Source organism: Callithrix jacchus, chromosome 13 (assembly GCF_049354715.1).
Source record: "Callithrix jacchus isolate 240 chromosome 13, calJac240_pri, whole genome shotgun sequence".
Taxonomy (NCBI): domain Eukaryota; kingdom Metazoa; phylum Chordata; class Mammalia; order Primates; family Cebidae; genus Callithrix; species Callithrix jacchus.
Genome location: NC_133514.1, coordinates 75,114,964 through 75,131,664, shown reverse-complemented (window position 1 = coordinate 75,131,664; position 16,701 = coordinate 75,114,964). Strand labels below are relative to the sequence as shown.

At 41.5% G+C, this 16,701-nt stretch overlaps 1 protein-coding gene across 2 annotated transcripts in view; it reads right to left on the bottom strand.

Moving 5' to 3' along the window:
- The window catches only part of RNF125 (ring finger protein 125), a 53,865-nt gene that overhangs the window by 24,593 nt on the left and 12,571 nt on the right, over positions 1-16,701 (bottom strand). For both annotated transcript variants that reach the window (XM_002757155.6, XM_035270815.3), the window contains exons 2-4: positions 11,881-12,034; positions 4,974-5,068; positions 990-1,080 (exon numbers count right to left, since the gene is read on the bottom strand). In XM_002757155.6, the coding sequence (XP_002757201.1) occupies positions 990-1,080; positions 4,974-5,068; positions 11,881-12,034 (340 nt within the window). The remainder of the gene's footprint in view (positions 1-989; positions 1,081-4,973; positions 5,069-11,880; positions 12,035-16,701) is intronic.

The window sequence follows — 16,701 nt, the reverse complement described above, 5'->3', positions numbered from 1 at the left end:
TAAGCAATATGTACATTTACTATGCAAACATATGGATAACTATTAACTGAATAAAACAACACATCAATGAAGATGAATGACTACTTTTTGTTTCCAGTATATTGTCATAATAACACTATTTGCATTATTTTAAAATGTCTGAAACATAGGCTATAACCATAGTTAGTGTACTAAACTTAGATTTTTTTTTTTTTTTTTTGAGACAGAGCCTTGCTTTGTTTTACTGGCTGGAGTGCAGTGGTGCCACCTTGGCTCACTGCAACCTCCGCCTCCCAGGTTCAAGCGATTCTTCCACCTCAGTCACTAGTAGCTGGGATTACAGACACCCACCAATGCTCCCAGCTAATTTTTGCATTTTTAGTAGAGATGGGGTTTCACCATACTGGCCAGGCTGATAAACTTAGATCTTAACTGTGCATTCTGGATCATTTTTGTTGATTATGCCCATGATTACCTGTTAGAGATAATGTGTAATTTCATAAATGAGTGATTGCACATTAGTCATTCTTATCAGTTTCAACAACACTTTTTTTTTCTTTCTTTCTGAGATAGAGTTTTGCTCTGTTGCCCAGGCTGGAGTGCGGTGGTGCGATTTCGGCTCACTGCAACCTCCACCTCCCAGGTTCAAGTGATTCTCCTGCCTCAGCTTCCCGAGTAGCTGGGACTACAGGCATGTGCCACCACATCCAGCTAATTTTTGGTATTTTTAGTTCAAACTAGGTTTCACTGTGTTAGCCAGAGTGGTCTCAATCTCCTGACCCCATGATGCACCTGCCTCAGCTTCCCAAAGTGCTGGGACTACAGGCATGAGCCACCACCCCTGGCTCAACTCAACACTTTCACATACTGTAAACAGTCACAGAGTTACCATAACCTTAACATAAATTATTATCCTTATAATGTATCTATAAATAGAAATCCATTAAATGGCTTTTCTAATGTGTCCAGAATTCAGACATTGATGTAATACATGTAACAAAAATCCTTACCACAGGCCTTCGTTCAGATCTGTGATGAGTAATACAATGATCCAGCAATCTGTCTTCATCCAGTTCCCTCTGACAAAAGGGACATACACACCTGGAAATAACAGAATACAAATATTACTAAAATGGTTGGCAACTAGATAGTAGTCACTTTCTTTTCCTTTTTTTTTTTTTTTTTTTTTCTTGAGACATTGTCTTGCTCTGTGGTGCAGGCTGGAGTGTAGTGGTACAATTTTGGCTCACTGCCACCTCAACCTCCCAGATTCAAGGAATCCTTCTGCCTCAGCCTCCCAAGTAGTTAGGATTACAGGCCCCCCCCCCCGACCACACCAGGCTAATCTTTGGATTTTTATTTTTAGTAGAGACAGGATTTCGCCATGTTGGCCAGGCTAGTCTGAAATTCCTGGCCTGGAGAGATCCACCCACCTTAGCCTCCCAAAGTGCTGGGATTACAGGCATGAGCCACCACATCCAGCCCATAGTATTCACTTAACTAAAGATTAAAAAGCAGAATGTAGGTGGGGATATAGTCTCTAGACCTATTTGTTTATCTGATTTGACAGTGTTTTTCCCAAACTGTTAACACTGTTGGTGCCTACATTTTTTTCTCATGAGAAATGTAAATGTGTGTCCTCACAGGGACAGGGCTGAAAAACATGACCATACACATGAAACAGATGATTCTTTTTGGGAGAGAAGTGCAATCTGAGCATGCATTAACTGAGAAACTGAGGATTGCAGCACACAATTGTCTTTAGATTACCTTTTTCTTCCTCCCTTTCCAAATTCACATAACATTTAGATGGGGTGTTATTTGTTTTCCAACTTCACTAGCATATAACTACATGCGTCAACCTATGTTGTTAGTTTCCAGTGAAGAATGAAAAGTGACCTGCAGTCTGGGCAAGATGGCTGACGGCCATAATCTCGGCACTTTGGGAAGCCAAGGTGGGCAGATCGCTTGAGCTCAGGAGTTTGAGACCAGCCTGGGAAACATGGTAAAACCTCTATTAAAAGTACAAAAAATTAGTGTGGTGGCACACACCTGTGATCTGAGCTACTTGGGAGGCTGAGACAAGAGGATCACTTGAGCCCAGGAAGTGGAGGTCACAGTGAGCTGAGATTGCATCATTGCACTCCAGCCTGGGTGATAGAGCAAGACTCCCTCTCAGGAAAAAAAAAAAAAAAAAAAAAAGAAAGAAAAGAAAAAGAAAAGTGACCTGCAGCTACCTTGTTAAATCCTTATGTACACTTAGGAATATTTGTCCCTTATCTGTGCTGTCCAAGATGTGTCCACTGGGCACTTGAAATATGGCTAGTCCAAATTCAGATATATAGCCAAGTGCAGTGGCTCATGACTGTAATCCCAGCACTTTGGGAAGCTGAGGTGGGTGAATCACCTGAGGTCAGGAGTTCGAGACCAGCGTGGCCAACATGGTGAAATTCCTTCTCTACTAAAAATAAAACAAAGTTTGCTGGGCATGGTGGCAGGTGCCTGTAATCCCAGCTACTCAGGAGGCTGAGGCAGGAGAATCACTTGAACCCAGGAGGTGGAGCTTACAGTAAACTGGGATCGTACCATTGCACTCCAGCCTGGGCAACAAGAGTGAAACTCTGTCTCAAAAAACAAAAAAAAAAATTGGATACACTGGATGTATAATATACACATTGAATTTTGAGGGTTTAGTGTAAAGAGAAAAAAATAATGTAAAATATCTTGATAATTTTTATACCAATTACATGTTTAAATGATAATATTCTGGCAATATTAGGTTAGATAAAATATAATGAAAGGTAATTTAAATTTTATCTTCTTATTTTTTTAAATGTCACTACTAGAAAATTTATAATTACATGTGATTTACAGTAGATTTCTATCGGACAATACTGCCTTAAGTTCTTAAGGACGATATGGAGTCTTGGAGTTGTTTGCTCACTTTCTATTACAGGTGTAGCTTCCTGTCCGCCCCAAAACTTGTTCTTTGGACAAGCTCCACATGTAAGAATTTTTTAAAATTTGAATTATGTGGTAAATTCTTCTGTAAAGCAAATATTTTTAGCATAAATGCAAATATTAATTTATCTCATAAAATTGATTAATCAATAACCCTCCCCATTTTCTATTAATTATTTATTATTTAATTCTAATCAGTAGAAGAAATTAAGATTCAAATTAGCTTTCACGTATTTTTAAATTTTCATAAGAGCTGTCCACCTTGCAATCAAACCCATACACTTTCTCAACCTATTTGTAATCCTTCCTTCCTATTGGTCATTGTGGTCAATATAACAGGATTCATACACTGTTTATAGCTAAAATACTCATTTAAAATTTATAATGTCAGGGTATAAAGCTAATCTTAGAATAACAGGCACTTTTACAAGGCACTCTCTAGTAAAACAAAAGGAATGGGGTGATTGTTTAGACTCTAAGGTTTAGAAGTGTAAGCTATATTTTGAGTATATTTTCTAAAAATGAGCAGAGCTAACATTTTTCTTTGAGAGAGAGAGATTATACCCAAAGCATATACCAATATTGGATGCATGAATCCGCAGGCAGATTAACGGCTGGAAAGACAGCAATGCTAGAGAGCACAAATCACTTTTTTTGGTTAGTAGGGGCAGATTACAAACTTTAGAATTACTCGATGCAGCTAAGTTACCTTTCTCATCAATAGAGTAATGACCTAGATTTATTTATTTATTTATTTCTCTCTCTCTCTCTCTCTCTCTCTCTCTCTCTCTCTCTCTCTCTCTCTCTCTCTTTCGTTCTTTCTTTCTTTCTTTCTTTTTTGAGACAGAGTCTTGCTCTGCCACCCAGGCTGGAGTGCAGCGGCCAGATCTCAGCTCACTGCAGCCTCTGCCTCCCTGGATCAAGCAAGTCATGTGCCTCAGCCTCTGGAATAGCTGGGATTACAGGTGTGCTTCACCACGCCCAGCTATGTTTTGTATTTTTAGTAGAGATGAGGCTTTGCCATGTTGCCCAGGCTGGTCTCAAACTCCTGACCTCAAGTGATCTGCCCGCCTCAGCCTCCCAAAGTGCTGGAATTGCAGATGTGAGCCACCGTGCCCTGCCAGTGCTTCTTTTTCTTTTTTTTTTTAAAGAATAAAATAGGCCGGGCACGGTGGCTCACGCCTATAATCCCAGCACTTTGGGAGGCCGAGGCGGGTGGATCACGAGGTCAAGAGATCGAGACCATCCTGTTCAACAAGGTGAAACCCTGTCTCTACTAAAAATACAAAAATTAGCTGGGCATGGTGGTGCGCGCTTGTAGTCCCAGCTACTCGGCAGGCTGAGGCAGGAGAATTACTTGAACCCAGGAGGCGGAGGTTGCGGTGAGCCGAGATCGTGCCATTGCACTCCAGTTTGGGTAACAATCAGCAAAACTCCGTCTCAAAAAAATAAAATAAAATAAAATAGTTAATGATTAATATCCTCCATTACGTCTACCAGCTACCTCCATCCTTCCCCTACCCCCATACAAGATTACCTATCAAAAAGGCAAAGGATTCAGGATGTCTGCCCAGCCTGTTTTCCTCTTGTATACTGAGATGCTGCTGTCTATCTTCTCAAGAGAAACAAGCAAAATGATAAGGAATGAGCTGGTGAAATCAGCAGTGATGACAGACGATGGATCATCCCAAAGATGACCTATTTCAGGAATCTATCAGAAAACAAAGACTAGCAGAAATGTAACAGTTCTGCATTCTATTTCTGGATCTGTGTTAACCAAACTTGTTTGAGGAAGTTGCCCCAATCTCTTCAACGTGTGGTTGGTTTCCCTCAAGAAATTTTTAGAGTAGAGAGTGCAAAATTCTTTGACAATGATTGCTATCAACAAATGATGACCAGTACCAGATATCATAGTTAAGAACCTAAACAAAAATGTAAATATTTTCATAATAAGAATGTTAAAGTTTTCAGCTCATTTAATTATTTATAAATATATCAATTTTGGCATTAAACTATATTGTATTCAAACAAACCTTGCTGCTGTCTCCCCAAGTTCTTGTAGTGGTCCATACTTATCTATGTACTTCTGACAAGTCCGAATATGTGCCCTCATTTCACTGAGGCAAACCTATATAAAAACAAATTCAAAATAAACTCACTGTTAAAAAAGGGGACTCAATGAAAGCTTATGCAATGCACCCTTTTAACTTTCAAATAAGGTCGTATTGTGGGATCAATTGACTAAATAGACGCATTCATGACACCAGTATCACCAAAAGTTAAGGCATTATCCAGAATACTACTATTTTCGATCTCTCCAACACTTAGAAGACCCAACTGTTAAGTTCTTGAATTTGGTTTTTCTTAAAAGCATATACAATTTTTAAAGTAGATAGGTGTGTAGTAACTTAGATTTACTTCTTTTGCATGCCATTACATAAACAGGTTTTAGAAAGAAGGAAGTGAGGGGAAAAAAAACGGGTGAAGAAAAAGAGCACAAGAGCGAGGAAAGAAGAAACAATTTAAGATGGAAAAAGAGACAGAAAGAAGAAACAGAGAGATAAGAAGAATAAATGGATAAATTTTAGAGGTGGCTATACTAAGTTAAATGAAACACTGTGCCTTAGGGAAAGATATAAATACCATGGTTTTATAGCACACCCAATAATATGACACGAATTCACAATACACAGTATACTTAGTGGTGCCATTAAGAGCAAACATAAAAGACAGCTCTTGCAGTCCGTTTTTATCAATGTAGAATAAAGAGCCCTTGTTCTTTCAGATATACATTCAGAGATCCCAACCATGAGGGATCTGTTGCTAACATAACACATTCCACTAAATGTTTCATTAGAAACTCTTGATAAGATCTTGTGCTAAAGGAAGCTTTGTACAGCTGTGGTAAGGTGGCCGACCCACTCTGCTTCATTTTGCCCAAACTACGGAAGTTAAACCTCAAACATGAAATCTGCCATGTTGAGGAAACAGTTATAATTGTTTAACAAAAGGCAAAAATAAAAGCAAGTGAAAAAGTAAGAACAAAACCCTTGCGTTACCAATATCCACCTAAAAGATATAAAAAAAAAAACTAGGATTGAGCTAAATAAACTGTCTTAAACAAATGTATTTGACAATCTTTAACATCCAACTTTGCACATTAGCATTCTCTCATGTCTTTATGACTTTTGCTAGTAAAAAGTTCTATTTGTATTCTTTGTTCAACAAAGATAAGCATTAGTCATGAAAATTAACAAGCTGTGGACTATCTACCGACAAATGAATTGATCAATTCATAGTCTAGACACAAAATTAACTGAGACATTATAAGAAATGGCAGAAGAAACACAATCCATTGTGCCTGTTCTAACGTGGCTTTTAATCTAACAGAGGAAAAAGGATGTGTAGACAAGTATAAAAGAAATTGTTTGATATAGGGGCTGGGTGTGGTGGCTCACACCTGTGATCCCAGCACTTTGGGAGGCTAAAGTGTGTGGATCACCTAAGGTTAGGAGTTCAAGACCAGCCTGACCAACATGGTGAAACCCCCTCTCTACTAAAAATACAAAAATTAGTGGGGTGTGGTGGTGCGCACCTGTAGTCCCAGGTACCTGGGAGGCTGAGACAGGAGAATTGCTTGAACCCGGGAGGCGGAGGTTGCAGGGAGCTGAGATCACACCACTGCACTCCAGCCTGGGCAACAGAGCGAGACTCCATCTAAAATAAAAAAATATTTGATATAGTGAACTGGAATACTAAGACAAGGCCTCAAGGAATGGATCTGGCCTGGACTCTGAAGGATAGGGAGAGTGCAAAATGGGTATAGAAGGAATGGGGAGCATTCCTAGAAAGAGGGGTAACACAGAAAGGAAAAGACAGGATATAAGACGTATCTCAAGGCTAGACACAGTGGCTTATGCTTATAATCCTAGCACTTTGGGAAGCTGAAGTGGACAGATCATCTGAGGTCAGGAGTTCAAGACCAGCCTGGCCAATGTGGTGAAATCCCGTTGGTAAAGTACAAAAATTAGCTGTGCAAAGTGGTGCACGCCTGTAGTCTCCACTACTCGGGAGGCTGAGGCACGAGATCACTTAAACCCAGGAGGCGGAGGTTGCAGTGAGCCAACATTATACTCCACTGCACTCCATCCTGGCAACACAGTGAGACTCTGTCTCAAAAAAAAAAAAAAAGTATCTCAAATAAAAAATCAAAATCTTTGTGATTTAACAGATAATGGGGGAGGGGAAAGTGGTGAAAAAAAGAGGATTTCCACACAGGATAATTGAGAGAATCCTCTTGTTTCTGACAGACACAAAGGTGGGATCAAGAACTGGATGATGAAAGAATATGATGAGTTTCAGTTTGATTTTGTGTATGATTTTTTTTTTTTGAGACGGAATTTTGCTCTTGTTACCAGGGCTGGAGTGCAATGGAGCAATCTGGGCTCACTGCAACCTCTGCCTCCCAAGTTCAATCGATCCTCCTGCCTCAGCCTCCCAAGTAGCTGGGATTACAGGTGCCTGCCACCATGCCCATCAAATTTATTTTATTTTTTGTTTTTTTTTTTAGTAGAAATGGGGTTTCACCATGTTGGTCAGGCTGGTCTTGAACTCCTTACCTCAGGTGATCCACTCGTCTCAGCCTCCCAAAATGCTGGGATTACAGATGTGAACCGCCGCACCTGGCCTTGTGTATGAATCTTATGTGAAGACAAACTAAGTAAAAATAAGCAATGATCTATTATTAAGAATGTAAAAAGCCATTGATTTTGAGCACTTACTATATTCCAGACACTGTGTTAAAAGCCAAACATCAGGCTGGGCATGGTGGCTCATGCCTGTAATCCAAGCACTTTGGAGGCCAAGGCAGGTATATCACCTGAGGTCAGGAGTTCAAGACCAGCCTGACCAATATGGTGAAACCCTGTCTTTATTTTTTTTTTTTTAAAAAAAGAAACTTTGTCTCTATAAAAAATAATAAAAAATTTAAAAAGCCAATAATCAGTCATATATATCAATATATATTTAGCATTTATCTTTAAAATCACTCTCTAACATGAACATGAGCATGATCCTCTCCTCAGCTCCTCTTTTTTGTCGAGAGAGTCTTGCTGTGTTGCCTAGGCTGGAGTACAGTGGCGTAGTCACTGCAGCCTTGATCTCCTGGGCTCAAGCAATCTTCCTGCCTCAGTCTCCGAAGTGGTTGGGACTATACGCATGCACCACTATGCCCCAGCTCATTTTTTTGATTTTTAGTAGAAACACAGTCTCTTCCCAGGCTGATCTTGAACTCCTGAGCTCAAGCAATCCTCCTGCCTTGGCCTCCCAAAGTGCTGGGATTACAGGCATAAGCCACTGTACCAGACTCTTTCTCTTCATTTTGCAAAACGGTAAACAAATACTCAGATTAATAACTTACCCAAAATTACAAAGAGTAAGTGAGAGAATTAGAATCAGTTTGAGCTAAGAGGTCTAATTCCAAAAACCATGAACAAATTCTACAATCAGATATAAGGCTCTATAATCAAATCTAATAAATAGATATCTAACGAATAGGTTATTGAGTCTATAAATATTCAGGAATGCAATGAGCACTTAATATGTACCAGTCACTTTTCAAAGTGCTGGCTACACAGATTGTCAACAAATAGAGCCTTTACCTTCATGGCATTCAAATGGAATGAACGTAACTGACATTAAACAAAAAACAGCCCAAAAGCAGAATTATAAATGGTGATAAGCGGTGTATGGGAAAGCACAGGGTGCTGAGAGACAGTATGACAGGGCTAGAGTTTAGATGAATTATTAAGAAAGGTTCTCTAAAGAAATGTAGACGCTTAGTACACAATCCCTCTTTTTTTTTTTTTTTTTTTTTGAGACGAAGTCTCATTCTGCCACCTTGGGTGGAGTATAGTAGCATGATCTTGGCTCACTGCAACCTCCACCTCCTGGGTTCAAAAGATTCTTCTGCCTCAGCCTCATGAGTAGTTGGGATTACAGGCATTTGACACAATAGCTGGATAATTATGTATTTTTAGTAGAGATGAAGCTTCCCCATGCTGGCCAGGCTGGTCTCAAACTCCTGACCTCATGCTCTGCCCACTTCGCCCTCCCAAAGTGCTGGGATTACAGGCATGAGCCACGGTGCCTGGCCACAGTCCTTCTTTTGATTTTTAGACTGGTATTATCTAAATACTTTTCCAGTATCTTTCCTTGGTAGTTCCAAACTTAACATATCTAAACTTAACTCTGTGTTCTCCAAATTTGTTCCCCATATGAGCATCCTCATTTATTCACATCTGAATGCCTGGGAGGCATTTTTGACACTTTCCTCTCACTCAGCCCTACATCCAGTCAATTATCAATTTATTTCTATTCTATCTCCTAAATATACTTGAAACCTCTTACTGATAGTGGCAGGAGCCTGACAAATCCCTAGGTAGACAGGGGCGAGTCCTTGGTGAAACCTGACCTTCAGGCCAAAGACAGTTTAAAGCCTGAAAGCCAAGCTACAAGTTAAATCCATGGATGGGGTTGAGGACCTCTCTTCCCCTTTGGTGTGCTTTCCTCTGATTAATACTCACCTTTCACCTCTTTTACATATACCTACCCTTCCCTAACTGGTTTTTTTAAATATACTGTCATGCCCACCTTCGAATGCTGCCTTTGTTTTAGCCTCTTTTGCATACTCACAAAGCAATCAGCATGCACTCCCCCATTCTGAACCCATAAAACCCCTGGACCCAGCCATACTGGGAGAAAGAGACCACACAACTATCGGTGGGGAACCTCATGCCCCTTCTCTGCGGAGAGCTGAAAATTGCTTAATAAAACTCTTCTCCATCCTTCTCACCATTCAATTGTCAGCATAACCTCATTTTTCTTAGATGTGGGACAAGAACTTGGGAATCACCAAACACAGGTGGGCTGTGGTATGCCTGGACCAGATGTCTGCCAAGCCAGTGCATAAACCAGGCATGGTCTAGTGGGCAGAGTGGGTGGGGAGAGTCTCCTAGGCCAAGCAAGGCCTGGATGGGGTCATTGCTGGCTATGGAGGTCCCTGGCTAGCAAAGTAGGCAAGAATAATTCTGCATCATTATTCCACATCTAATGCTATCACCCTAATCCAGCTTCCTGACATCATAATAGCCACCTAACTGGTTTCACCAATTTCATTTTTGCCCTACTGCAAACCATTTTCTATGCATATGTTAGAGTCATATCTTAAAGATAAAAAAGCCTGTGCTGGGCATGGTGGCTCACGCCTGTGATCCCAGCACTTTGGGAGACCGAGGCAGGCAGATTGCCTGAGGTAAGGAGTTCAAGATCAGCCTGGCCAACATGATGAAACCCCATGTCTACTAAAAATACAAAAATTAGCCAGACACGGTGGTAGGCCCCTGTAATCCCAGCTACTAGAGAGTCTGAGACACGAGAATTGCTTGAACCCAGGAGACGGAGGTTGCAGTGAGCCAAGATCACACCACTGCACTTTAGCCTGGTAGAAATATGTCACCAGATTTGATAATAAAGCTGTTCATTGGTGGCCTGAAATAGAGTAGCAGAATTGGAGGACATATGATAGAGGGTTACTGGAGTAATAGGAAGAAGGAAAACAGAGGTGGTCAATAAGAGCACTTGTTTGACAAATTGGGGGTGATGGTAGGAGTTCAGGGTTTTTTGCAGAATATATATATATATATATATATATATATATATATATATATATATGAGGCCGGGTGAGGTGGCTCACACCTGTAATCCCAACACTTTGGGAGGCTGAGGCGGGTGGATCAAGAGGTCAAGAGATCGAGACCATTCTGGCCAACATGGTGAAACCCCATCTTTACTAAAAACACAAAAATTAGCCGGGCATGGTTGCACGTGCCTGTGGTCCCAGCTACTCGGGAGGCGGAGGTGGAAGTGAGCCAAGATTGCACCACTGCACTCCAGCCTGGTGACAGAGCAAGAGTCCATCTCAAAAAAAAAAAAAGTTGGCCGGGCATGGTGGCTCATGCCTGTAATCCAAGCACTTTGGAGGCCAAGGAGGCTGGATCGCCTGAGGTCAGGAGTTCAAGACCAACCTGACCAACATGGTGTAAAACCCCGTCTTGAAAAAAAAATTTTTTTTTTAAAGAGTGTGTGTGTGTGTGTGTGTGTGTGTGTGTGTATGAAACTGGAGGCTGGGTGAGATGGCTCACACCTATAATCCCAGCACTTTGGAAGCCACAGTGGGCAGATCACTTGAAGCCAGGTGTTTGAGACCAGCCTACCTAACACAGCAAAACCCTGTCTTTACTAAAAAGACAAAAAATTAGCCAGGCATGGTGGCCCATGCCTGTGGTCCCAGCTACTCAGGAGGCTGAGGTATGAGAATCACTTGAACCCATGAGGCAGAGGCTGCAGTGAGCCAAGATAGTACAACTACATTCCAGCCTGGGTGACAGAGCAAGACTCTGTGACAAGAAAGAAAAGAAAGTGAGGAGGCTGAAATAAAGCACTTTAGAAAAGGTGGGTACCAGGCCAGGGGTAGTGACTCGTGCCTTTAATCCCAGCACTCTGGGAGGCCGAGGCGGGCAGATCATGATGTCAGGAGATCTAGATCATCCTGGCTAATACGGTGAAATCCCATCTCTACTAAAAATACAAAAAACTAGCCAGACGTGGTAGCACACACCTATAGTCCCAGCTACTTGGGAGGCTGAGGCAGGAGAATCGCTTGAACCTGGGAGGTTGAGGTTGCAGTGAGCCGAGATCACGCCACTGCACTCCAGCCTGGATGACAGAGCCAGATACCGTCTCAAAAACAACAACAACAACAACAACAACAAAAAGCAGAAAAGAAAAGGTGGGTAGTACCATGGGGTCAGAAGCAGAGGTGAAATGATAACTTTCTCAGGGACTTAAGCTGGTAGCCATGAACATAGGCGGGTCACATACCAGGGTGTTACACTCAGTGCAGTTCTTAAACTCTGATTTCATCCTTTTGGCTACATCAGTTGCTGGAACGCCTCCTGAAGGAAGATATGCCCGGCAATAAGGACAAGTCCACTTGTTGTTCTTTAGACTGGTAGCAATACAGGAACGGCAGAATCTACTCCAAACAAACCAAAAATACATCACTTTCCTTGAAAGGTATAAGGAGCCACCATTGTGTGTTCATTTGTGTAAACTGTAATTTAATGGCACCTTATACTCCATGAGCCGTACTACCAAATTACAGGTCCGCTTGCCCCCTACACCTCCCAATTGCTTACCTTCCCAGCAAGACTTCTTTGGAATCACACATTCTCATCACATGCACTTTCACGCATTTCAAGAAAAGTAAGAATTCAAAGTAGGTGAAATAGCTTTCCTATAGACTAAGTTTAAATGATAATTTAAAGAATGTCTAGATTGAATTTTACCTCAATTTCTTGAGAAAATATGTCTTTCTTCTGTGGCATTTTGTATGTTACATAAGAAAGTAGCAGTAAGTCAAGGAAGTAAAAATACCAGACACATTATAATTCTTATAAAACCATTTCCTCCCTCCCTCCCTCCCTCCCCTCCTCTCTTGCTCTCCTCCCCTCCACCTTTCCTCCCTCCTCTCCTCTCTCCCCCACCTCCTTCCTTCTCTCCTTCTTCACCTTCCTTCCTTCCTTCCTTCCTTCCTTCCTTCCTTCCTTCCTTCCTTCCTTCCTTCCTTCCTTCCTTCCTTCTTTCCTTCCTCCCTCCCTCCCTCCCTCTCTTTTCTCTCTCTTTCTCTCCCTCCCTCTCTCCCCACCTCTGTTTCTTTTTCTTTCTTTCAAGACCCAGGGTCTCGCTGTGTTTCTTAGGCTGGATTCAAACTCCTGGGCTCAAGAGATCTTCCCTGCTTAGCGTCCCAAATGGCTTGGACTATAGGTGCAAGCACCACACCCAGCATCAAATAAATTTTAAAGTCATCCCCAGATATAGAAAATTAGCTAATTAAAATGACCACTAATAGGAATGTCCTCCAAGTCAAGAAATATGTTCTCTGATTTATTTAAAGGAGCTCATTATGAAACCTTAACATAATCAACATTTCCAGAAAATTCTGACCTATTTATAGGGATTGTTGAAGGCTCCATGAACACAGAAAAAAATGAGCATTTAGGTAATTTATACACATCAGCATGACCTAATGCCTCTTAAACTACTCAGCACATAATATCTATTTGGGTGTATTAATACATGTCAAAAGTCAGTTAAGTATATGATACTGAAAAGTTCTTATATCATAAGCATACAGTTCAATGAAATTTCAAAACCAAACAATTTCTCACCTCCTGTTTCCTTTCCAGCCACAATTCTTTTTTGTTGTCGTTGTTTTGTTTTGTTTTGGCTTTTTGAGATGGAGTCTTGCTCTTGTTGCCCAAGCTGGAGTGCAGTGACACAATCTCAGCTCATTGCAACCTCTGTCTCCTGGGTTCAAGCAATTCTCCTGCCTCAGCCGGAGTAGCGGGGACTACAGGCACCCATCACCATGGCTGGTCAATATTTTGTATTTTTAGTAGAGATGGGGTTTCACCATGTTGGTCAGGTTGGTTTCGAACTCCTGACTTCAGGTGATCCACTTGCCTCAGCCTCCCAAAGTGCTGGGATTACAGGTGTGAGCCATGTGCCCAGCCTCCAGACACAATTCTAACCCCTCCAAGGTAATCATTGACTTTTTTCTTCATGTATTTTAACATATAAAAATTATAATATACTTATCAAACATGGTACCAGTCTATAGACTGCAGCTTTCACATCCCTGCTTACTATCCTTGGTGGTGTTAATCACTGACTTGTAATAACAAAGATTGCCTGTTTCTGTATGTTTTATAAATGGAATCCTCTAATATGTATTCTTTGTCTCCTTTTCAATATTATGGTTAAAAGATTCACCCATATTGTTGTCCGTAGTTGAGATTGCCCATTCTAATTTTGTGAAGTCTGTTGTATGAATACACCCAAATTTATCTATCATTCTATTGTTAATGGGCATTTAGGTAGTATTTAAATACTTGCTCATGATAAACTTTAGTAATGGGCAGTTCTAAATCATTCTTTTCTTTCAATTCCTATTTATATTAGTCAATATCAATTTTTTTCTCTTTGTTTTTTATTTCTTATTATGTTTGAATTTGGTTTGGATCATGATTGATTCGTAAAAGTATTTTCTGCATCTGTTTTCAAATTAGCGTAAGCACACACAGGATGCTCACTTGTGCAGTGATTTGGACATCTACTTGTTGTTTATACCTGGCCAGCAGCCATCCTCTTTCTTGTAATAGCATCCTGCTTTTGCTCTGCAGAAACCATACCTCTTACATTACATGTAGTCTTAGTGGAACCTCAATCAAGGTGCCTAGCAACTCCTGCCGAAGGCGTGAGCACCTGGCAAGCCAAGTCAAGCATAGACCCTATCTCTAGAAGTCGAATACTGCACAGTGACATATGAATGATTCAGTAGCAACTAGATGGAACATTTCTCCTTTTACTTAGAACGCCATATATGCCTTTGTTCCTACCCCTTCCTTCTAGCTATTTTTCTTCTTCTTTTTTTTTTTTCTTAATGGAGTTTTGCTCTGTTGCCCAGGTGCAATCTTGGCTCACTGCAACCTCCACCTCCCAGGTTCAAGAGATTTTCCTGCCTCAGCCTCCCGAGTAGTTGAGATTGCAGGTGTGCACCACCACTACTGGCTAATTTTTAAAACACTTTTAGTAGAGATGGAGTTTCGCTGTGTTGGCCAGGCTGGTCTTGAACTCCTGACCACAAGTGATCTGCCTGCCCTGGCCTCCCAAAATGCTGGGATTACAGGCGTGAGCCACTGTGCCAGGCCAGTAATTTTTTATGTATAATTCCAAGCTTGATACACTGGTTCTCTACATAAATTTTTAAAAATACTTCCATATACCTTAATTCGTTTAACCTTAAACCCCCAAGTAAGATCATTATTTCCATTTATAGATAAGGAAACTGAGGCACATACAGGGTAGGTTCCTTCTGCAAGATTACATAAAGGAGCAGTGTGAAGAAGAGGCAAGAACAACTCCCAGACCAATTATAACCCAGGCGCTGTTGCATCTCTTAGTCAGGGACTATGTCCCGCTGTAGCTGCCGCCCTGCCCAAGAGAAAGATAGTGGATGCTAAGGAGATAACGCCAAGGTGAAGGACAAACCACAGAGAAGATCTGCAAGGTTGTCTGTTAAATCTGCTTCTCCAAAGCCAAGTCTAAGGAGGCCTTGCAAAGAAAGGAGAGAAGGTACCCAAAGGGAAAAGGGGAAGAACTGATGCTGGCAAGGAGGGGAATAACCCTGCATAGAATGCAGATGCCTAAACAGACCAGGTGAAGTGTGCATTTGTGATAACTATGTACTTGGTGACACTACAGTTTGAATACTATTTTTATCAAGTTTTATAAAAATGCAGAATTTGGTTTTCTTTTTTTTTTAAGGTATTTTGTTAGCACACAGTGCACTTCATTGTTGTTTTCTGGAGATCAGATGCCTGTCACTGTCACTAATAGACTGTCTTGAAGCTGGATTGATGTGGGAGAAACACCTTTCCCTTTTAGTTTTCTATGAGTGTGTGTTTGTGTGTGTATGCACGCGTGTGATGGAGTCTTGCTCTGTCTCCCAGGCTGGAGTGCAATGGCATGATCTCGGCTTACTGCAACCTCCACTTCTGGGATTCAAGCGGTAGCTGAAATTACAGGCATGCACCACCATGTGTGGTTAATTTTTGCATTTTTAGTAGAAAAGGGGTTTCACCATGTTGGCCAGGCTGGTCTTCCCTTCTACTTTTGAGAGGCTTCCTCTTGGCTCCCAGGAGGAGGGATTCCCTGACTTTGACAAACACAGACACTTTGGCACAAGAGCCTGTGGTATGGAAAAACAAATTTGTTTTTATGTCCTCTTCTCCCTTTCCATCTTCAGCATAAACTTAACTCCATTAAACCCAGACATCTGTTGGGGCCTGATCCCTATGAGTTGGTTACCAGTGTCAGGCAATCTGGACTTCCAGTGAGGCCACTGAGATGGGGTTCCTCAAAAGAGCAGTGGTTCAATTTCTAGATTGTGCATCTTCAGACAGATTCTGCCATTTTCACTTCACTTCCTGAAAGTCAGGGTCGGCTCATGTTAAGCAACATGCTAAATGTGAAATGTCAACCCTCACCCTAAACTTTCTGGTTCAGAGAATCAAATGAATATTCTATTTTTTTTGCCAGAGTCTTGCTCTGTCACCCAGGCTGGAGTGCAATGGTGCAATCTCAGCTCACTGCAGCTTCCACCTTCCAGGTTCCAGCGATTCTCCTGCCTCATCTCAGCCTCCCAAGTAGCTGGGATTACAGGTGTGTGTCACCACGCCTGGATAATTTTGTATTTTCAGTAGAGACAAGGTTTCGCCATGTTGGCCAGGCTGGTCTCAAACTCCTGACCTCAGGTGATCTGCCCATCTCAGCCTCCCAAAGCGCTGGGATTACAGGTGTGAGTCACCATGCCCCGCCCTCCATTGGGTTTTAAAGTGGCTTTATGTTTTGGTAGTCCATTGAAGAAGAGAGTTTGAAAGTCATTGTATACTGTTAATGATTGTCTACCCATGTCCTGCCTGAAATGCCATGACTGTTTATGGAAAGCATCTTTAATAAAGCTGGATAAAGTTTCGCTGGGGGGAAAAAAAATCACATAAAAGAAGGTGCTTGAGCTTGGCTGGGCACAGTGGTTCACATCTGTAATCCCAGCACTGGGGGAGGCCGAGGCGGGCGGAT